Source organism: Chlorocebus sabaeus, chromosome 3, assembly GCF_047675955.1.
Source record: "Chlorocebus sabaeus isolate Y175 chromosome 3, mChlSab1.0.hap1, whole genome shotgun sequence".
In the NCBI taxonomy this organism is placed as follows: Eukaryota; Metazoa; Chordata; class Mammalia; order Primates; family Cercopithecidae; genus Chlorocebus; species Chlorocebus sabaeus.
In genome coordinates this window covers 94,486,965-94,509,851 of record NC_132906.1, presented here as the reverse complement: position 1 = coordinate 94,509,851, position 22,887 = coordinate 94,486,965, and the positions used below count along the sequence as shown (strand labels likewise).

The following is a 22,887-nucleotide window of genomic DNA, read 5'->3' as shown; positions in this document are numbered from 1 at the left end:
AACAGATCCCGGACCACCAACTCCTCATGCTCCCGCCACCCTGTCCAAAGCACCCTGAGGGGACACAGTGCTGGACAAGGCCAGTGAATTACCCAGGGTGGGGCCCAGAGAGGCAGGGAAAGTGCAGTAGGATCAACCAGGCCTTAAGCTTCTGGATCTTTTAAAGAAATCATTATGGGCTGGGCAGGGTGGCTCACACCTGTAATCCCAGCACTTTGAGAGGTGAAGGTGGGAGGATCACCTGAGCCCAGGAGTTCGAGACCAGCCTGGGCAACATAGTGAGACCCCATCTCTATCACACACACACACACACAAATATAAGAATTAGTTGGCTACGGTGGCATGCACCTATGGTCTCAGCTACTTGGGGGCTGAGGTGGGAGGATCCCTTGAGCCCAGGAACCAGAAGTTGCAGTGAGCCAAAAAAAAAAAAAGAAATCAAACTGTGCAAATGAATTCTAGAAGAAGACCCGCTAGGCCAGCAAGACCAGAAAGGAAGGACGTTTTCCAGCCAAGGAGCTGCCCTCCCCATGACAAGGGTCAGCCGGTGGTGGAGGCGGGAGGAAGAGGCTGGTTTCACAGCTGGGGTGTAGGTCCGGCTCGGCCTACCGTCTCCAGGCGGCGGTGCAGCTCCAGGGACTTGCTGAGCTGCCCCCTCCTCCTCACGATCTCTTCAGAGAACTGGTCGCAGAGGTGCCGGAGCTCCTGGCACTTGGGGCGGATGGAGTCTACGGCGTAGTGCTTGTTCTCGATGAGCTGCTCGCCATCCAGAGACAGGGCCCGGGCCCTCTCCACAGACACCTGCAGACGGCCACCCAGAGGACCAGCTCAGGTCTCTGTCTGTTCGAGGCAGACGGTGCCTCGCTGTACGGGATGTGTGTCCCGGGGCACACGTGTGTCTTGCTTTCTTTGTTTACTGCTGTGGATGACTGAGATGCTGCCTAACGCCCGGAGCTGTTCTGTGGCAAGTGCTTCTGGGGGCTGTGGTGGTCCCAGCAAAGGGCATTGCCCGTCTGCAGGGAGCTGACCCACAGGAGGCCGGGCAGGGCCACGTGCTGTGGGTGAGGTGCGGGAGGGGAAGTGCACAGGCAGCAGCCCCCACCCCCTGTAGACGACCCCTAGGGGCTGTGGGGGCCCGTTCTCCGCTGGCGGGAGGCCCATTCCTGCGCCTTCCTGAGCAGTACTTGATGCTGCTGCTCACACTCTCCCGCCGCCCCAGCCGGGACCCCGCCTTACGCCCGATTTCTCCTCGAAGCTGGCCAGGTCCCTCAGCAGGTGCTCCACATGCGCCAGACTGTTGCCAATGTCCGTGAAGGTTGCTATCTTCTGGCACACTGCGTCCAAGATGGCTTTGACCTGGAACAGAGGAGGGCCCATCTCAGGGGAGCGTCTCCCTCACCTGAACAGAGAGAACCCGCTCCAGATCAGGGAAGTGACAGAACTCAAAATCGGGCCAAGTGGTCATCAATGAAGCAGGGACCACAGTCAGGCAGGTGCAAAGTCAGCCCCGAGTGGTCACCAATCAAGTGGGGACCGTGGGGCCTCTGGGTACCCACCAGTGACCTCACTGGCAGGACACTTATTTCTCTGCGGCCTGGGTGTGCCTCCGTTTATCAACCACACGCCTGAAAACAGCATGAGGAGAAGATGAGATCACACAAGGACAAGGGCTCTGGGAGCCGAAAGCCAGCAGCAATGTGGACACTGGAATTGACGGCTTTCCTACTGGATCCCAGGCGTGGAGAGTTATGTAACTCAGTCCCTTCTAGCTTGCTACTAACTTCTAATGTCTACAATTTCTGCTGTTGTCAGGAAGACAACAGGTGTCATAGAAATGATGTGTATTTATTTATTTATTTATTTATTTATTTATTTATTTATTGAGACGGAGTTTTGTTCTTGTTGCCCAGGCTGGAGTGCAATGGTATGATCTTGGCTCACTGCAACCTCTGCCTCTCTGGTTCAAGTGATTTTCCTGCCTCAACCTCCCAAGTAGCTGGGATTACAGGCGCCAGCTGCCACGCCCAGCTAGTTTTTGCATTTTTGGTAGAGATGGGGTTTCACCATGTTGGCCAAGTTGGTCTTGAACTCCTGACCACAGGTGATCCACCTGCCTCGGCCTCCCGCAGTGCTGGAATTACAGGCGTGAGCCACCATGCCTGGCCTGATTTTTAAAACATATAACTGCTTACTCCTTTAAAAACAAAAGATTTTTTTTCTTTTGAGATGGAGTCTCGCCGGGCGCGGTGGCTCAAGCCTGTAATCCCAGCACTTTGGGAGGCCGAGACGGGTGGATCACGAGGTCAGGAGATCGAGACCATCCTGGCTAACACAGTGAAACCCCATCTCTACTAAAAAATACAAAAAACTAGCTGGGTGAGGTGGCGGGCGCCTGTAGTCCCAGCTACTCAGGAGGCTGAGGCAGGAGAATGGCGTAAACCTGGGAGGCGGAGCTTGCAGTGAGTGGAGATCCGGCCACGGCACTCCAGCCTGGGTGACAGAGCGAGACTCCGTCTCAAAAAAAAAAAAAAAGAGACGGAGTCTCGCTCTGTCGCCCAGGCTGGAGTGCAGCGGCTTGATCTCGGCTCACTGCAAGCTCCGCCTCCCGGGTTCCCGCCATTCTCCTGGCTCAGCCTCCTGAGTAGCTGGGACTACAGGCGCCCACCACTGCGCCCGGCTAATTTTTTGTATTTTTTTTTTTTTTAGTAGAGACGGGGTTTCACCGTGGTCTCGATCTCCTGACCTTGTGATCCGCCCGCCTCGGCCTCCCAAAGTGCTGGGATTACAGGCGTAAGCCACCGCGCCCGGCTAAAAACAAAAGATTTTAATTTTTGTTATTGGAAATAATCCTGAGAACGGGTGTGTACGCAGACATCCCAGTGCCAAAGAGATTGTAGTTCAGATGGCCTGGGGCTGAAGGCCAGGAAGGCAGGATTCTTGTCCATCCCTGAACCCCTGCATCTGGCACAGCTGAAGTCTGACACTTCCTTCCATGTTACCCATAGCCACTGCCACCTCTCAGAAACCAGCTCGGACATAGAAGAACTCAATACCATCAACCAACAGAATCTAACTGATATTTATAAAAGTTCACCTAACAACAGTAGAATATACATTCTTTTCAGGCAAGGAACATATATAAAAAAAGACCATATTCTTGGCCCATAAAACAAATCTCAGCACATTTATAAGAACTGAAATCATACAGAAGAGGATGTTCTCTGATCACAATGAATCAAACTTGAAATCAAGAATGGAAAGACAACAGGAAAATCTCTGAACACTGGAAGCCAAACAACATACATTTAAATAATTGATGGGTCAAAGAGAAAGTTCCAAAGGAAATTGGGAAAAAAAAAAAAAACTGGACTAAATGAAAAAGAAAATACAATACATCAAAATTTGTGGAACACAGCTAAATCAGTGATGAGAGGGAAATTTATAGCGTTCTTATTAAATATGCTTGTTAGAAAAGAGGAATAGTCTCAAATAAAGAGTGTAAGTTCCCATCAAAGCAATCCATAGAAATAATAAAGGTAAGGCCAGAAATCAATTAAGTTGAGAACAGAAAAACAACAGAAAAAACTAATGAAACAAAGAACTGGTTCTTTGGAAAGATGAGGAGGGACACATCTCAATCTAGATTGACAAAGAAAAAAAGAAAGAAGATGCAAATTACAAATATCAGAAACGAAACTGGGAATATCACTACAGACCCTGCAGACATCAAAAAGATTTAAAAAAATACTATAAACAACCCTACACATTGCCTTGAAAAACACACTACTATATCTCATTGTGAAACAGATAGTTTCAATAGCTGTGTAACTATTAAGGACACTGAATTCATAATTTTAAAAGTCTCCCAAAGAAATCTCTAGGCCCAGATAGTTTTATTGAGCATCTACAAAAATCCTACAACTAACATTATACCCGATAGTGAAAAACTAAACGCCTTCCCCCTAAGGTTGGGGACAAGGCAGAGATGTCCAGTCTCACCACTCTTATCAAATGGTGGAAGCTCTAGCTGGTGCAGTATGCAGTGGGGCAGGGTGTTGGGAGGTAGAATAAAAGGCATATCTTCAAAAAGGAAGAAACCAAACTGTCCTTATTTACACATGACATGATGGTCTCTATGGAAAATTTCAAGGACTTTACAAAAAACCATCTACAATAAGTGTGCTCAGCAGGGTCGCAGGAGACAAGATAAATATACAAAAATCAATCGTATTTCTATATGCAGCAATGCATACATAAATACCAAAATTAAAAATATAATACTGTGATGACTTCTTTAAATGGAATATTAAAGGTAAGTCAAACAAAATACGTACTGAACTTGTGTGCTGAGAACTGCTTGACACTGATGAAAGAAATCAAAACAAGCGTTGAGAATACCATGTTTGTTGACTAGAAGACTCAACACAGTAAAGACACTGATCTTCCTCAAAATACAGGTTTAACACAACTACTATGAAAACCCCAGGAAACTGGTTTTTGTATATGTAGACAAGATAATTTTAAAATTGGCATGAAATGGCAAAAGAACTAGAGGCTAACACAATTTTGAAAAAGAAAACAGAGGGAAGAATGAGTGTACTTGATTTCAAGACATTATATAGTTGCAGTAATTAAGACCGTGTGGTATGGACAGAGGAACAGGCATGTAGATAAATGTAATTGAATAGAGTCTCCAGACCAGACCCACATAAATGTGCCTAGAGTTTTGACAATGGTGGAAAAGAAATCCAGTGGAAGAAAGAGCCTTTTCAACAAACGGTGCTACAGCAATTGAACATCCAGAGGTGAAACAAATCATGATCTAATTCTCATACCTTATACAAAAATTAACTCAAAATAGGTCATAGACTTCAATATAAAACTATGAAATTCTGGGGGAAAAAAGCTTAGCGGAATATACTTGGAATCGAGGACCAAAAGTATAATCCTTAAAAGGAGAAATTGACAAGTTGGAGTTCATTGAAATTAAATGCTTTGGCTGTGTGAAATGCCTGTGAAGAGGATGAAAAGACAAGTTACAGACCAGGAGAAAATATTCGCAAAACTACATGTGTGACAAAGAACTAGTATCTGTAGTATATAACGAATTTTCAAAATGTAACAGTAAAACAAAAACACAAAACCAAACAATCCAGTTAGAAAACAGGCAACAGAAATAAGGCATTTTACCGAAGAGGATATGCGAATGGCAAAGAAGCACACGGAAAGGTGTTTAGTGCCATCAGCACTGGGGAAACGCAGCGGAAAACCACCGTGAGATTCCACGGCACACGCATCAGGATGTGAGCATAATATAAAGAGTCATTACACCACCACATGCTGGGGAAAAGGGGAGGCAGCTAGTCGCTCATACACTGAGAACCGTTTGGCACTTTCTTAAACAAAACATGCAACTACCATATAACCCTGCAATTACATTCTGGGCATTTAGGCCAAAGAAATGAGAACTGACATTTACACCAACATCAGTACATGAATGTTTGTAACAGCTTTATCTGTAACACTCAAACCCGGAAACAACCCAGATACCCTTCAACGGTGAATGATTGAAAGAACTGTGGTCCGTCCACACCATGGAACACAATGAGTGAGCCACCGGCACCTGGGGGTCTGCAGAGAGCTGTGCCGAGCACCAAAGCCAATCCCGAGAGTGACATTCTGTGGGACTCATTGACATCACATTCTTGAAATGGCAAAAGTACAGCCATGGGAACAGATGAGCAGTTGCTGGGGGCTGAGGAGGGGTGGGCTGCGGGAGACATGGGTGAGTCTCTCATGAGGGGCCGCAGGCAGGAGACGTCTGGGTCTGGCTGCACTGGACGTGTCGACGTGCACCTCATGGCTGTGACACTGTCCTACAGTGTGGCACATAGCAGGGACATCACACACGCATGTTGAATAAAAGGGCATGCAAATGACTGTGAAGGGAGAGCAAAGGCTTCCTGCTAATTTACAAATAATGCAGGTGTAAGTGCATCGCAGTGAGCCGATTTTCAATCACCTTTCTATACAATGACGCAGTCATCAACGGTGCATTTCAAGGCTCAGCCCCACTTAATCTCACAGGCTCCACCTGGCAAGTGGAGACTTTTCTGCATTAAGCCGAAGTCAACCGCGTGGCACGGCTCAGCTCCTGGCACTGGGACCAGGGCACAGGCACAGGAGGCCCCATGGGCATCAGGGCAGCTGCCGGCTCCACCCAGGGCCACTCACCTCCCGGAAGCCCTGCTCGAAGTGCCGAAGCTGCAGGCACTGCTCCAGTTTCTGCTGATGCTTTGCCCAGAACTCATCGAAGGCAGCCTCGGTTTCGTTCAGCTGGGCCAGGAGCCTGGGAGAGAGGAGGAGCTGACTGTCTGCGTGACCCAGGGTGCCCCACACAACGTGGAGCACAGTGGGAGTTCTAGCGACCCCAAGGCTCACTCCACCCCGGGCCTTCCTGAGATCCTGGCCTGCACTCACTCCCTGCACCCAAACCTGGGATCTACGGACGTAGGCACTCAGGGTGTCAGCAAGGGAGGGAGGCCCTGGAGAAAGCATCAGGGGCTGTGTGCTTTCCTTCCTGCTTCTCTCCCTCTAGGTCACTGCGACGAGGCTGCACTGCCGAGTCTGTTCATTTCATTTTTATTTTTAAAAATTTAAAAACTTTTTTTTATTTTTTGAGCCGGAGCCTTGCTCTGTTGCCCAGGCTGGAGTGCAGTGGCGCGATCTCAGCTCACTGCAAGCTCCGCCTCCCAGGTTCGCGCCATTCTCCTGCCTCAGCCTCCTGAGTAGCTGGGACTACAGGCGCCCACCACCACACCCGGCTAATTTTTTGTATTTTTAGTAAAGACGGGGTTTCACCGTGTTAGCCAGGATGGTCTCGATCTCCTGACCTTGTGATCTGCCTGCCTCAGCCTCCCAAAGTGCTGGGATTACAGGCGTGAGCCACCGCGCCCGGCCAAAAACTTTTTTTTTAATTTATTTTTTGAGATAGGGTCTGGTTCTATCACCTGGGCTGGGTGCAGTAGTGCAATCTCGGCTCACTGCAACCTCTGCCTCCGAGTAGCTGGGACTCCAGCTGTGCACCACCCAGTCAGCCCCACGCCCACCCTGCCAGGCGTGTGCACGGATCAGCTTCACTTTACAGATGAGGAAACTGAGTCTTTGGGAAGCTGACAAGGTGTCCGACACCCGCCAGGGCAAGGCCGACCCTCATGGGCTGTGCTCCAACCTCTGCCTTGTGGACCACGCACCCCATCTACGAGGAGCCCTCAAGGATGTGCCCTTCAGTCCCCGGGGCCTCTGGCGTGTCCCTGGCACAGAAGGCAGCTCAGGGTGTGGGCCACGCTGCGTGGGAGTCAACGGCAGCTGAGAGTCAAAAGGAACAGCTCGGTCTAGGCCTGGGTGCGCCCCGCACGGCCCTGCCAGACAAGCCGCTGTCCAGCTGTCTGGGCCCTGCTCCTCAGCTGGGGGGAGAGGCTGATAGCACCCGCCAGCGACGATGGGACAGGGGAGGCTTGGGGAGTCTTGGGAGGATGGGCTGGGTGAGGCTCGGGGAGTTCTGGGGGGTTGTGTGGGGGCTCAGGGAGTTCTGGACATCCTAGAGCACCATGCCAGCCACACAAATGCCCTACCCCGTGCTGCTATAAAGCTGGAAGCCCAAGGGAGGAATATGAGAATCACACTTTTACAATGAAAGTAAGAAACACTAGCTGCAGCGAGGAGAACCCCAAGCTTTCTCCCTGTCCGTGGAAGCCCCGCTCGGAACGCAGCAGCCCCACGTCTAAGGCCTCTGCTTCCCCTAACGTCTCCTTCATGCCTGCAAAAGGGCGTTTGCTCTAGGAAATTGTCCCTAGAACAGCGACTTTCCATGGGGTTCAGGAGAAACGCATTTCAGCAGGAGGAGCCAGGTCCACACAGAGGCCTGGAGGCTGGCTGCTGTGCTGGCCCCGGCCAGGAGTGGGGCTGCCTGCCACGTGGCTTGCCATTTCCGTGGCCTCTTCCTTTTGGAGAGGCTGTGTGCCTGAGAGGATCCTTCCCTGGACTCGGACAGCACAAGGGCAGGAAGGCGGCCGGGCCTCACCTCTGCACGGTGGCCTGGTTGTCGAGCTGGTCCTGGTTCACGCCGGGCTCTGAGCCCTCAGCCTGCAGCTCCCCGAGGCTCTCCAGAACGCTGTGCCCCTCTTTCAGTGCCAGCCTCAAATCCTCCTGTGGAGAGAACGCAGCCTCGCACCCCGGCCCCATCCAGGCGCTCAGCGCAGGCCAGTGGTGAGGCCTTGTGGGGCCTTGCTCTTGAGGCGGCGGGGACTGAGGAGGGGGTCAACCCCCGACTCCCGAGTCTTTCCAGTCTCTTCTGTGGGGTTGTGCGGGCAGGGCAGGCTGATGTGGGGGACTCCCTCACTCCTGTGTGCCCCGGGGCAGAATTGCCATTACAGGTCACTCAGGGCAACGGGTTATGGTGAGAGTCACCGGAGACCCAGAGACACCAGGTAACCAGGAGACCAGGAGATCAGGCAACCAGGAGACCAGGAGACCAGACAACCAGGAGACCAGGAGACCCGGAGACCAGGTAACTAGGAGACCAGGAGACCAGGAGACCCGGAGACCAGGTAACTAGGAAACCAGGAGACCAAGAGACCCAGAGACCAGGAGACCAGGAGACCCGGAGACCCAGAGACCAGGAGACCAGGAGACCCAGAGACCAGGAGACCAGGAGACCCGGAGACCAGACAACCAGGAGACCCGGAGACCCAGAGATCAGGAGACCAGGAGACCCAGAGACCAGGAGACCAGGAGACCTGGAGACCAGGAGACCAAGTGACCAGGAGACCAGGTGACCTGGAGACCCGGAGACCCGGAGACCCGGAGACCAGGAGACCCGGAGACCAGGAGACCAGGAGACCCGGAGACCAGGAGACCCGGAGACCCGGAGACCCGGAGACCAGGAGACCAGGAGACCCGGAGACCCGGAGACCCGGAGACCAGGTGACCCGGAGACCCGGAGACCAGGAGACCCAGAGACCCGGAGACCCGGAGACCCGGAGACCAGGAGACCCGGAGACCCGGAGACCAGGAGACCCGGAGACCTGGAGAACAGGAGACCCGGAGACCCGGAGACCAGGAGACCTGGAGACCAGGAGACCAGGAGACCCGGAGACCTGGAGAACAGGAGACCAGGAGACCCGGAGACCAGGAGACCCGGAGACCCGGAGAACAGGAGACCAGGAGACCCGGAGACCAGGAGACCAGGAGACCCGGAGACCTGGAGAACAGGAGACCCGGAGACCAGGAGACCCGGAGACCAGGAGACCAGGAGACCTGGAGACCAGGAGACCAGGAGACCCGGAGACCTGGAGACCCGGAGACCAGGAGACCCGGAGACCAGGAGACCAGGAGACCCGGAGACCAGGTGACCCGGAGACCAGGAGACCCGGAGACCCGGAGACCAGGAGACCCGGAGACCTGGAGAACAGGAGACCAGGAGACCCGGAGACCAGGAGACCCGGAGACCAGGAGACCAGGAGACCAGGAGACCCGGAGACCTGGAGAACAGGAGACCAGGAGACCCGGAGACCAGGAGACCAGGAGATCCGGAGACCTGGAGAACAGGAGACCAGGAGACCCGGAGACCAGGAGACCAGGAGACCTGGAGACCTGGAGAACAGGAGACCAGGAGACCCGGAGACCAGGAGACCCGGAGACCAGGAAACCAGGAGACCCGGAGACCAGGAGACCAGGAGACCCGGAGACCCGGAGACCAGGAGACCCGGAGACCAGGAGACCAGGCTTTCTCATGGTGCCTGCTCCTGGTCCTCACAGTGTCCTCACGGTGGAGTGGCCGGGTGAGCACAGAGGCACAGTCCTCAGGGACACACCAGCAGGTCATGGCCCTGGGCCACCGTTGCTGCAAAGCCAGGGGCAGAACAGCAGGGAGCAAGTGCTCCTCAGAATACATTTGTCTCAGCAAGGGCTGTGGACACGTGAGCACTGGGAGTTTTCTGCGAACAGAACTCCAACCATCACTTCATCGCCTGCTCGGCATGAGAAAGCGGCACAGACATCCTGTCTTGGTCACACCCAGCAGCAACAGAGCAGTCTATTCGGGAGCTCCCTGCACAGACACAGCCAAAGGTGCTCCTGAGAGGAGAGCCGCCCCCGGTCCCACTCCTGAAGCCACGGCCGCCCAGGGCCAATGGCTGACCCAACGCCATAATGGCAGCCGCAGCTAGCATGCTACAGGGTTCATTTATGCTGCTTTTATTCCGTCCTCATCGGAGAAGTTGCCCAGCTAATTGCCATCAAAAGGCATCTCAAGCCTGCTGACTTCTTGGTTTCACGTGCTGCCAACACGAACTCCCGCGGGGACGGAAGACCCCCCGCAGCTTCTGACTGGAGCCCCTGCAGCTTCCAATCGGAGCGCCCCCACATACCTTCGCCTTGTCCTTCTTCTTTGTGTGTGCACACAGCACTGAGCTCGTCGACTGGACGTCATTGGGCAGCTCTGTTTCGGCCAGCTCGGTCCCGAAGGACTGCAGCATCTGAGCCGTCTGCTTCACCATGAGGGCGAAACTTTCGATGGCCTTGGAGACAGAGAAAACACAATTGCACGCCTTGTGCGCTGCACCCACCTCCTGCTGCCCTGAAAGCAGACACCGGTGGAAACCGTTCCCGCGCAGACCCATCAGGCAAGGTTAGCTAATGCGAGGACAGTGAACACCTTCCCACAGCATCCTGCCCTCCTTGACCTCTTAAGAAACATACCAGGCCACTCTACACATGTGCCCGTCACCTAGAGTCGCCTGTGCCTGTGCTGCCTCTCCCTGTCGAGAGCAGTGAGTGTTGCAAACCACAACGCAAGAGTTTTTTTTTTTTGGTCTCCAAGCCCAGAGAAAGCCACTCCCAAACTTGTTACTCATGTTACTTCTTTACAATGACTAAGGTCCACCGAGACCATCTCCTCATTCTTGGGAAAGAAAATGACTGTTAATGTGAACACGTTTTTGGAAAAGGCCGTGCTGTGACGCGAGAGCAATTCCGTGGAGGTGCTTGAGCTGGTAGCAGCCAGCCCCGTCCCCCACCGGCCCCGACGCGGCTCACCGTGCGCTGGCACAGCCACCGGGAGTGGCAATAGTCCAGGGTCCCACCCAGGTCCTCGGTCAGCTGCGACTTATCGATGTAACCGTGTAAGTCTGGTACGGAGCTCAGCATTATGACCTGGAGGAGAAAGGGAGTGGGTGGTGGCGTTTGGGATTATTGTTGGCTCCCGAAAGAGCTACCCCATCAGCAGAACACACAGCAGCACAGAGGGGACCACGTCTGCCTGGACGCTGCGGGCGGCCATGTGGATGGGGGCATCTGGACACTGCGGGCGGCCGTGTGGATGGGGGCATCTGGACACTGTGGGTGGCTGTGCGGATGGGGGCACCTAGACATTGCAGGCGGCCGTGTGGATGGGGGCATCTGGACACTGCGGGCGGCCGTGTGGATGGGGGCATCTGGATGCTGTGAGTGACTGTGCAGATGGGGGCATCTGGACGCTGTGAGTGACTGTGCAGATGGGGGCATCTGGACGCTGTGGGCGGCTGTGTGGATGGGGGCACCTGGACATTGCAGGTGGCTGTGTGGATGGGGGCACCTGGACATGGTGGGCAGCTGTGTGGACAGGGGTGCCTGGACGCTGTGGGTGGCTGAGCGGACGGGGATGCCTGGACGCTGTTGGTGCCTGTGCAGATGGGGGTGCCTGGATGCTGTGGGCAGCTGTGTGGACGAGGGTGCCTGGACATTGCGGGTGGCTGTGTGGACAGGGGTGCCTGGCTTCGGACCTGTGTGGACCCGGGTGTGGGTCCCAGCCGCCCGCAGGCCAACCGCCCACTCTCTGTGTCTCGGCTGCCTCCTCCGTAAATGGGCATGTTGTGCCTGAGCTGATCACACCACGGCGAGGAGCCAATGACGCCGTCGGAGGTGCACAAAACCCAACGCAGAATGGCCTGTGACGGCCACGGACACGCAACAGGCGTTTACACCTCCTCCAGCAACATCATCAGACAGCGCTCTGATGGGAAAGATGCTCATTTGTATCCCTGTTCCTGCCGAGAACACCCCGCGGTCACCGCAGACACCAGCTGAAACCCACACCCCAGCGCCGAGGCCGGACCGGGAGAGGCTGGCAGTTCCCGCACCGTCATGGTTACGCGGGAAACCTGTGCTTGTGGCGGCCGCATAAGCTCCATGTGCCTTGTCTTCGTTTCTCTGCCTTTCTCTTGCCCTTTTTGAGGCCACTCCATCCGTGGGTTTGGATAAAATCTAGGCTTGGCTTTGCAAGCTGTCAGACGGGACCACAAAATGGGTCTCCCGAGGTTTAGCTCGGGTTATTCGACACCACATGATGTATTATTAAATACCGATCAGTCTAGAGTGGGGACTCTCAACTGGGGGTGACTGTGCCAGACAGCCGTGGCAGCAGACGTGCCGGGGCCACTGTTCTCCCTAATTCTCCTTTCTAGGGCTGAGTTCAGCAGCCAGCACTGAAACACGGATACACACGTGTCAACAACTGCACCTTCACATCATCCGCTCTGTGGCTTCAAGAATTATCTAAGCGGGGCTGTGAGTTTGAAGATGCTGCTGATTTTGTGAAACCCATTCTGGTGGCTTCCTGTGGAGCCGCTGTGCAGGGGAGCCTGTGGTATGGATGACCCGTGAGGTCGGCCTTGCTCCCCGTGACACATCTGTGGTCACCAAGCCTATGGCTACTGTGCAGTGCCTGCCAAATAGGAGGGAAGGAGGGCACACGGAGTTCTATCTTAAGCACCATAACACGCACACGCCGCTGCAAGAGGTGCCGTCCGCGGGGCGCTGAGCTGCACACACAATGCCTAGCTCGTCCTGGTGTCAGGACACGAGCCTCCCACTGCCCGCGAGTCCCTGCTCTGCACGGGTTTGTCACTGGTGTCTCTAGGGAATGGACGGTTCAGAAACTAAGGCTTCTCCAAGGCTACAAAAAATAGTGCATGCACAGTTTCCCAATGGCTTGGAAGGAGGTGGTTCTGGGGCCACCAAAGCACGATGGCACACAGCCCCATGGGGTGCCATGCAGACCGCCCTGCACCTGCAGTCACTGCTCCAGACCAGGCACCAGGGTCACCGGCGACACCTGGAGCGGACTGCATGGGGGTGGGCAGAGCGGATGGGGCCTTGTGGCCCCCAGGGCTGTCTTGGGCAGGGGGAGAGGAGGGGGAAAGGGAGGAGGAGGGGGAGGGGAAAAAGGGGGGAGGGGGAGGGGAGTAGAAGGGGGCAGTACACGGGGGAAGGCCCCAGGCCGTTTTCTTCCCTGTCAGAGAAGGGCTCTTGCATGTTTGGCATTGAGGTTGTAGCACAATGAGGGTGGGGAGGGAGGGTTTGTGCCACCTGATTCCCAGGGCACAGGGAGTAGCTTCACAGTGAGCGACCTGCACCCCAGATTCCCTGGCTTCCAGCAGCATCTGGCTGGTGCCGTGGGGGGCTCTCAGGTGCCTGGCGCTGGCCCATATGTCTCTGTTCTTTGTGGCAGAGAAGATGTGAGCTTGCCAAGTCAGCTGACCAGGGCTCTCAGGGGGAGCTGACACAGCTGGGGCTGGTGACCGGGCTCCACAGGCTACAAGAGACTTTGTGAAGCCTTCATTCTTTAAAGGACAGCGGATCAGGGCAGAAGGTGCTTTCTCAGTGGGCAGTGCTGGGAGATGCTGCCCTGTGCCGCGCTATGTGGTGGCGATGGGGCAGGGGTCACCCCGTTGGCTGCTCCAGGACAGGTCTGGCCCATCCCTGTCAGCAGTGGGTGCTCCCTCCCAGGTCCAGGGACGCTTACAGCCCCCTCCCCAGCCCTTCTCTCATCCCTGGGGTGCAGGCAGGGCCTGGGCTGAGCTCCTCGCAGGTGGGCTGGGGGGACTGTCAGTCCTTAGGGTCCCGAGTTCTACAGTTTTCCTGGGGGTAGGAATGTCGCGTGACCCACGTCCTGATGGGACGCCCACACAGTGACCTGTCTGAGATTGATGCTCTGTGTACCCCCGGTGGGGTGGGGGCTGGGGCGGAGGAAGAAAGGATTGCACGGCCTCTGACAGCGTTGAAGAAGTGCAGCTTCCCACCAGGTCCTACAGGGTTTTGTTGACCACGTGGCCCTGAAGTCAGCTCCTCGAGGATTTTGATGATCACAGACGAGCCAGGACGGCAATTAGTTCCGTTCTGCTCCCGCAGGATGGTGGGGGGAGGGGGGCGGAACTTACCGGCACCTTCATCTTAAAGTCATCTCTATTGAATTTGAAAGCGATGTCGGAGAGAGTCCTTTGGAAAAAACCCGTCGGGCGAAGCACAAGGACGAGCTGCAGGTTTGCCGGGAAAGATGCCTGCGAGAGAGGGCAAGAGACAAGAGCCTGTAGCGCGCTCTGCGGACAGCGGCCCCCCTCGCGCGGTGCCTGCACACTGGGCTGACCAGGGAGGCACAGTTCGTGGGCCAGACATCCTCAAAGCGGCAGGTTTACACCGAGATAAACACGGTAGAGATGCTGGCCTCTGTGAGAGGCATCACCCTTTTCTAAAGGAAAAGAAGAACCACGTGCCTTGGTAGAACGTTATGCTGCTTACACATGGAAAAGTCAAAAGCTTACAACAGTTGTTAGGGGCTGAACTGCGTCCCCCCCAAGTTATTATGTTGAAGTCTAACTCCCAGTGCCTCCGAACATGACCTTGGTTGGCGACGGGGTCTTTACAGAGGTAACCAAGCGAAAACGAGGTCATTAGGGCGGGCCCTGATCCCAGCAAGGCGTGGACAGCGCCCAGAGAAGATGCTGGTGGAGGTCGGGGCGGTGCTTCCACACCCAGGGACACCCGGGAGGCAGCCAGGCGAGAAGCTGGAGAGAGGCCTGGGGCAGAGAGATGCTCCCCGTAGCCTCTGGCCTCGTAGCTCGGAAGGAGCCGACCCGGCCACACCTGAGCTCAGATCCCGCCTCCAGGGCTGGGAGGGAACACGCTTCTGTGCCTCCAGCGGCCAGTCTGTGGTTACTTTGTTACAAGGTCCCAGGAAACCAAGACACTTGTCAAATTTTATAAAAGCCACATAGACACATATGCGTGTTACCTACAAAAATAAAAATAATCTTGGGTCCTGGTGCATACACATGGCCTTGGACACAGTTACATGAATTTATTTGGAAACCAACTCTGCCTCCTACAAAGCGTCAGGTCACTCCCCTTCTCTGTGTCTCAGCGTCTCCACTGGGAAAGTGGGGAGAGCAGCAGTGCCTACTCGTGACACCCTTTCGAAGATGAAATGGACCAAGGCATGCGTGGCGTTCAGTGGGCACCTGCACCAAGGAAGCGCTCAAAAGCCACGATGATAGACGTGCAGTGACAGCTGCTCTCGACGCCAAGTTAAGTCCAGATGCTGAAATCCAGGGAGATCCCATCACCAAAAAAGAAACTGTGAAGCAACTGAGTTTGATTTCTGGATAACTAAGTTAAATGCACCTAAAATACGACATATAGAAAAGAATGGCATTGCCCTAAAGCCCGAAGGGAATATAGCAGCAAGGACTGGAGGAGGAGTGACTACCTCATCAGGATGTCCTGACTGGGCACTGCCCTGGCCACACTTGAATGTCCAGGCTGGTCTAGCAAGGATGATGAGAAGAGGGCCCTGAGATCAGGAAGCTGGGGGAGGGTCTGAAGTCAGGAGACGCGTGGGGTGTGAGTCAAGGCTGGGCCCTCCGGCCACGCTAGCTGCAGGGACACCTGGGTTCATCTCTACTGCTGACCACATGGTCTCAGGCGGGAATTCTAGATTGCGCACCCCAAGTTCTAACCCAGCTCTGGGATTACAACATAAGCAGCTGGGACCTCACTCAGGATTATACAACGCCTTTTCCACAGTTGTGGGATCCTAGACCTTGACAAATCTGTCCTCAGCGCCCAAACTTCAGCACTCACACACTCAGCACCCAAACAGCACCAAGACACTCAGTACCCAAACACTCAGCACCCACTCAGTGCCCAAATACCCAGCGCCCAAACACACAGCACCTAAACACTCAGCACCCACTCAGTGCCCAAACACTCAGCACCCACTCAGTGCCCACTCAGCACCCACTCAGCGCCCAAACAGCGCCCACTCAGCACCCAAACACACAGCACCCAAACACACAGCACCTAAGCACTCAGCATCCACTCAGTGCCCACTCAGCACCCACTCAGCGCCCATACAGTGCCCACTCAGCACCCAGACAGCACCTAAACACACAGCACCCAAACACACAGCGCCCAAACAGCACCCAACACTCAGTGTCCAAACACACAGCACCTAAACACTCAGTGCCCAAACCCACAGCACCTAATGCCAAAACAGTCAGCACCCAAAGACTCAGTGCTGAAACACTCAATACCCAAACACTCAGCACCCACTCAGCACCCACTCAGCGCCAAACCACTCAGTGCCCACTCAGTGCCCAAACACTCAGCACCCACACACACAGCACCTAAACACTCAGCACCCAAACACACAGCACCTAAACACTCAGCACCCACTCAGCACCCAAACACCCAGCACCCAAACACTCAGTGCCAAAACACTCAGCACCCAAACACCCAGCACCCAAACACACAGCACCTAAACACTCAGCACCCACTCAGCACCCAAACACTCAGTGCCCACTCAGCACCCAAACACCCAGCACCCACACACACAGCACCTAAACACTCAGCACCCAAACACACAGCACCTAAACACACAGCACCTAAACACTCAGCACCCAAACACTCAGTGACCACTCAGCACCCAACCACTCAGCACCCAAACACACAGCACCTAAACACTCAGCACCCAAACACTCAGTGCCGAAACACTCAGCACCCAAACATGAACCATGAGCTGCATTTCAGGTCACCTGACTGCCTTGTAGGAATCAAAACCAGAGATGTGCCCCCGCACCACGTGCATAAACTAAGGGCTCAGTCACTGGGCAGCTGCCCTCCCTGTCCAGGGTAGGTGGACAATGTCCTGTCGCTGGCTGAACACTGCACACCTTTCCCACAGGGCCCCTCCCATGGAGACCTCTGCTTCATCTGCATTGCGTGAGGAGGGCAGGGACCATGGCCCTCAGTGGCCGGCACACTCGGCAGGTGCTCTGCAGGTGTCTGCTGTGGAGTGGATGAGGGAGGGGAGGCTGATGGCTCTCGGGGGACCGTCCTGCCTCCGCTGCCCTCCACATCCATTCCCTTCACCTGCGGCCCTCAGGGAAGTGCTCTGGAGGGGCCCTGCATCTGAGCCCTCTCTGCCCCACTGTTTCACACGACGCCTGGATGTAGACTAAGGCCACGGCCGTTCGCCTTCTGCAGGGCGCACGCGTGGGTGAGATGCTGTGACGGACAGGCTGAATTACAAGCAGGGAATCGTGAGCTGAGCATCTGTGGGGAGCGCGATCCTGGTGGACGGGACGCCTGGGCAGCTCTCCTTCGAGAAGCAAGCCCCAAAGAGTGGGATGCCCCAGGGCAGATTCTGTGTCTCCGCAACGAGCAGACTGGAAAACCTTCACACTGCTGTGAAATTGGCCACGACTACTTACGGAAAACCACTGTTTTTCTGGAGGTGCAATGAATCATGCTCTTCCACATTTCACTGTCACTTTTATCACCTGGATCTTTAAGGACAGGCTGAGAGCCTGAAGCTCAGAGATGAAGCCGGGTGTGTGGGGGAGGGGTCCATGTCTCCAGCAGGTGCAGCTCATCTGCCCCTAAAGCCTCTGGGAGCAAAGCGCACTCGGCAGCAAGGCTGGCTCCTGGAGGCTCTGCCAACGTTAAACACGACCCCCTCTTCCTTGGCTCGGTTTTAGTGTTTCGTATTTTAAGTTATTGGATCATTACATTACATAGAATAAATTGGAAGACCCTAACTGAGTGAGAAGGTGCTAATGACGTACAAACACATACTCTGAATAAATACAATAGCAAATTAAATGTTCTCTAAATTGGAGCTATTTGTACTAAAAGCTGGAGAAAGGTCTACAATAAAAACTTTATTTTAAAAGATGGGGGTAAGTATAAATGGTAACTGGATGAAGAATTTAGGATGGAGGCTGTCAGGTCAAGTCTTTTTGTAAATTACTCAACAATAAAGTAATCCTAAGAGTATAATAAGTTTCTATGTAATAGGAAAACAATATTGCTTTTTCTGGGCTGACCTGGATGAACTTAGGAACAGATATGTGTGATGACCACAGCATTGTAGTCTGGAGATAGAAAAAGAGTTCACTGGTTTCTGAGTTAATATTCTTAGAGACTCAGAAAATAATCACTGCATATATTTACCAATGCAGCTAAAGCCCACAGGACACGCTGGGAACTCTGTAGAACTGGGTACTTTGGGGAACTCTGTTTGAAAAACCCTCCCCAAGTTAAAATCACCTTCCTTAAGGTCTGCTCCAAGCCACACTTATCCAGCTTGACATTATATATTTAATTTCAGAGCAGCTGAAACCTCACCAATTACTTGTCTGACAGTAGCCAAAAAACAAACACAAGTTTACATAAAAATGTGCATTTGAAAGTCTGTTTGTGTCTCAGCGTTAACAGATGAAGAAAACTTTGGAGCCGGAATCAGAGATGCTGGACCGGGTGAGGAAAGCAATGGGCATGGACCCCGTTCCCGTGGACGTTCGGATGTGAGTGCTCGGGATGGCTGCTGCTGTGTGCGTGAGGCCATCACTCCTAAGACCAATCCTAAACCACAGCGCGGCCGTCTGGAGACTGGTCCCCTAGCAAATGTTCCTCTAGAAAGCCTGGGAGAAAATACAGGGAGAATCTGCACACGCACTTCCAATCGCACTCCCACTCCAGAATGTACAATAGTCTCCACGAATTTCACAGGAAGCAGACCTGGAGAACAGGCGTACATTCTGGATCCTGAGATTGGACTCGAATGACATTTGGGCGGGGACTACTATGAAAACAGGACAGTCTGTTGATTGATTGATGGGAGGGAGCTTGCCGTCTCTCCCACACTCACGCCACAGCTCAAGCCAACCCCCAGAACCTCCCCCCAGCTTCTCAGCAGACGCCAGCAAAATTCTGCCAAGGTTCTGCCCAGCGTTGGTTGCATCTCACGGATTCGGAGCCATGTGAACCGAGCTCACATCAAGAGCTGAGGAGTATTCAGTTGTTTTTCTGGTCAACTTGTTAACCGGCTCCCTAAGGACCAGGACCCTGAAGGGGCGTGCATGTTTACTTTGCAATCAGTGCAAAACCTCACCCTGCAGAGGTGGAGAGTAGAGGAAAGATCACTGGAGACACAGCTGCAGGGACACAGGAGGTGATGGAGTAAGAAATGGAGGGAGGCTCCCAGGCAGGTGAGGATGCAGACGCCAGGCACCTGCCACTCCCCTCAAAAACACAGCCCTGTGGCAACCACCACAGAACCACCCATTCAGGCAGAAACGGTCAGTGGACACCTCAGCCACGGGACCTTCGCCCTGTCCTGAGCATCACCACACACCACCCACGGATGACCAAGAGGAGAGGCACCTTCTCCTGGAGAAATTCGGACGCCTCCTTGGCCGTCTGAGCACACGAGACTGCCCCAATCGCGGGACACATGGACATCCTGGGCCTCCACGGGCTGCCCCAGAAGCTCACCCACCAGGATTCCCGCCCCAAAGGACCATGTGGAACCTAATTACAAGGAAACTAGACGAAAGGATATTCCACAAAGCAACTGGCTTCAACCCTTTGCAAATCTCAATCTCATAAAAGACAGAAAGCAAAACAAAAACCAACAACTGGGTGGATTAGAGATGACCGAGAAGGGTGGACAGCTGACGTGGACGCCGTCCTTCACTGGACCTGGATTTATTAGAGACGACCAAGAAGGGTGGACAGCTGACGTGGACGCCGTCCTTCACTGGACCTGGATTTATTAGAGACGACCAAGAAGGGTGGACAGCTGACGTGGACGCCGTCCTTCACTGGACCTGGATTTATTAGAGACGACCGAGAAGGGTGGATAGCCAATGTGGACCTGGATTTTAACAAAATATAGGAAGGACATGACAGGGCATGTGGAAAAAGCCCCACGTGTGGGTGACCAGAGCGTAGTGTTGCCGCAATGCTGACCCGCCTGTGGTTACATGGCCTGTGGTTATGCGGCCCATGGTTATGTGGCCTGTGGTTACGTGGGGGGTGGCTCCTCTCAGGACACACCATGTCAGTAATCCGGGAGGAACAGACGCGATGGCAGAGCCAGCTCTCACCAGCAAAACGTGTGTGTGTCTGTGTTTATGTGATGTGTGTATATGTGTGTGTGTGTGTGTGTGTGTGATGTGTGTCTCTGTGTCTGTGTGATGTATGTTTCTGGGTGTATGTGTGTGTGTGTGATGTGTGTGTGTTTATGTGATGTATGTGTGGATATATGTGTATATATATGTGTGTGTCTGTGTGTGTTCTATGTGATGTGTTTTGTATCTGTGATGTCTGTGTGATGTGTGTACGTCTGTGTCTATGTCTGTGTGTGTGTGATGTGTCTGTGTGTTTCTGTACACACACACATACACACACACACACACGAACGGGCACTTTGTTAATGACCACAGCTGAAGATTGTTCACTGTGAGACTCCAGAGTTTTCTGTAGGTCTGAAACTTTTCTGAACTGAAAGTTGAGAGGAAGACGACACGTGGCTGCTGCAGCTCACAGCTCTTCCCCTCCACGCGTGGGGCAGCGGCATCTCCCCTCCCTCCTGATCCAACCTTCACTCAAACGCCTGAGCCACCAGAATGCAGGGCTCTGACTCCGTGCCATGAGCTCTAAGCTGAAAAAATAAACCAGGCAAATACTCTCGCTCCAGGCATCAAAGGTAGTGAAGAGCAGGACTGGAGAAGCCTCAGCACACAGTCCCTGGCCCCTCACCGGCAAGGCCTGGCTCTGGGTCATCAGTCAGGGAAGCCGGCGTGACCTGCAGGGTCCACGGCCCCACACGGAGCCTCACGAGGCACCTGGTCCCAGGGAGCCCAGGCAGGATCCTTCCTCTTCTCTGGGAGAAAAAGCCGCTGAGTGAGCCTGGGTCTCAGAGCTCTTTTTCTCTGTTTATCTTTTTTTTAAAAAAGTTTATGTTTAACTGACCAATCATGATGGTATCTACTTATGGGGCACCCAGTGATGTTTGCTACAGGTATCCTCAGTGGAGTGATTAAATCAAGTCAATTAACCGATCTGTCACCTCACCCACTCACCATTTTTCTGTGCTGAGAACATTTAAAATAGATTCTTTCAGCAATTCTGAAATAAACATTTGGTGTGGTTGGAATGTTCGTCCCTACGAAACTTCGAGACTCATGGCAGCTTTGAGAGGCTGTACCTTTCAGAGGCGACTGGGTCAGGACGGCCCCACCCTCATGAATAGATTCATCCATTCATGGATTCACGGATTAACGGGCTGTCGTGGGGGGGGCGGTGGGGACCTGGTGGTTTTATAAGCAGGAGAGGCAGCCCCGCGCTGGCTCCCTCTCCCCTCGCCAGGTGAGGCCCTGCACCGCCTCGGGACCCACCAGCAAGAGGAATCTCACCAGATGTGGCCCTCAACTGTAAGGCGTGAATTCTTTTTCGTTGTGAAGTGCCCAGTTCCAGATGCCCTGACATATAAGCAGCAGACCTGGACTAAGACAACCTCATTATTAACTGCATCACCTCTGAGGTCTTTAGAGAGAGAAGCAGTGTGGCTCGTGCTGCTGTTACTGGACCCTCGGATTCCACATTCCGGAAATACACAGTGAAGAAGGGCTGGGGGCCTCTGGATCTCCCACCCTTGCTAGGTATCTCAAGCCTGTTAAATCCTCGCGTAGGTGAGAGGAGTGAACCTTCGGATGAAGGACAGTCGCTCTCAGCATCATGGAAGCCTCACGGGGTACGGGCTGCCTACCCCTGCAATACTCTGCATGAACCTGCACCACCCACCACCACGGCCCTGGGACCCCCGGAGCAGGGAGAGAGCTCGGGTTTCAGACCTGGACTAAGACAGCTAAGACAGAAAGGCCCAGGCCGCCCCCAGGGCCGCCCCACCCCATCGGCCGGTTCCCTACTGCCCCAAAGCCCAGCTCCTCCACCTATAATCGGGGGTTGATGAACGCACAGGGTGCGCCGAATGCATTCGCTACAGCAGCTGGTGCGTAGGAGACACCCTGCAGGTCCTGGTCTCCTTCTGTCCACCGCGGCGGGACTGTGCTCACCGGGGCAGGTGCTTGCTGCACTCAGCAGCCGTGTTTGGAGAAAGCTCAGCCACACTGGGAAGAGCTGGGTCCCCCACACCACCGAGTAGCCACGGTTATGTAGCGCACATTTCAGTTCCCTGCCCTGGGGGACAGTCTCGCCTCTTCAGAGAGGGGCACACAGACCTGGTCCTTTCTCCCTCGACAGCCAGCACTCTAGGCCCTGACCCCAGGGCTGCTTTGTGTTCCCAGGGGAAGCTCCTCGCCCGCTCCATTTGGACAACTCCTCCTCCCGTCAGGTTCTCATCAAGCATCACCTCCGCCGGGAAGTCCTCCTGGAGTTAGCACTGCTCCCACCGCCCCCCACCCCGTCCCCGCCTCCACTGCCCCCACCGCCACTGCCCCCACGATCAGCTCCTCCGCAGAGCCCCAGAAGCTGGCAAAGGAGAGGAATCTGGTCGCAGGGCCGCGTACAATCATACTTTGCCAACGTGAAAAATCTGCTGGACAACCTGGAAATCCGAGGTCCCTCAGACACCTCGTTTTCTACCTTTCCTGCACACACAGACTGCACCGGCGTCACAGGAAAAACAGTTCTGGCCCCATGTAGTCTAAAAATCAGATTCACTTTCTCCAGCCACCCACTTGAGGATCTAGATTTAGTTTGACT

General features: G+C 54.2%; 1 protein-coding gene across 18 annotated transcripts in view; it reads right to left on the bottom strand.

The window, feature by feature from the left end:
* Positions 1–22,887, bottom strand: part of MCF2L (MCF.2 cell line derived transforming sequence like) — a 206,740-nt gene that overhangs the window by 22,183 nt on the left and 161,670 nt on the right. For 16 of the 18 annotated variants that reach the window (XM_007960954.3, XM_073014513.1, XM_073014515.1 and 13 more), the window contains 7 exons: positions 14,259–14,378; positions 11,098–11,214; positions 10,431–10,580; positions 8,084–8,208; positions 6,235–6,349; positions 1,237–1,356; positions 610–801 (listed from right to left, as the gene is read on the bottom strand). In XM_007960954.3, coding sequence (XP_007959145.2) covers positions 610–801; positions 1,237–1,356; positions 6,235–6,349; positions 8,084–8,208; positions 10,431–10,580; positions 11,098–11,214; positions 14,259–14,378 — 939 coding nt within the window. Of the gene's footprint in view, positions 1–609; positions 802–1,236; positions 1,357–6,234; positions 6,350–8,083; positions 8,209–10,430; positions 10,581–11,097; positions 11,215–11,822; positions 12,511–12,559; positions 13,195–14,258; positions 14,379–22,887 lie in introns of those variants that run through there. The other 2 variants (XM_073014523.1, XM_073014522.1) reach the window with 2 other exon arrangements.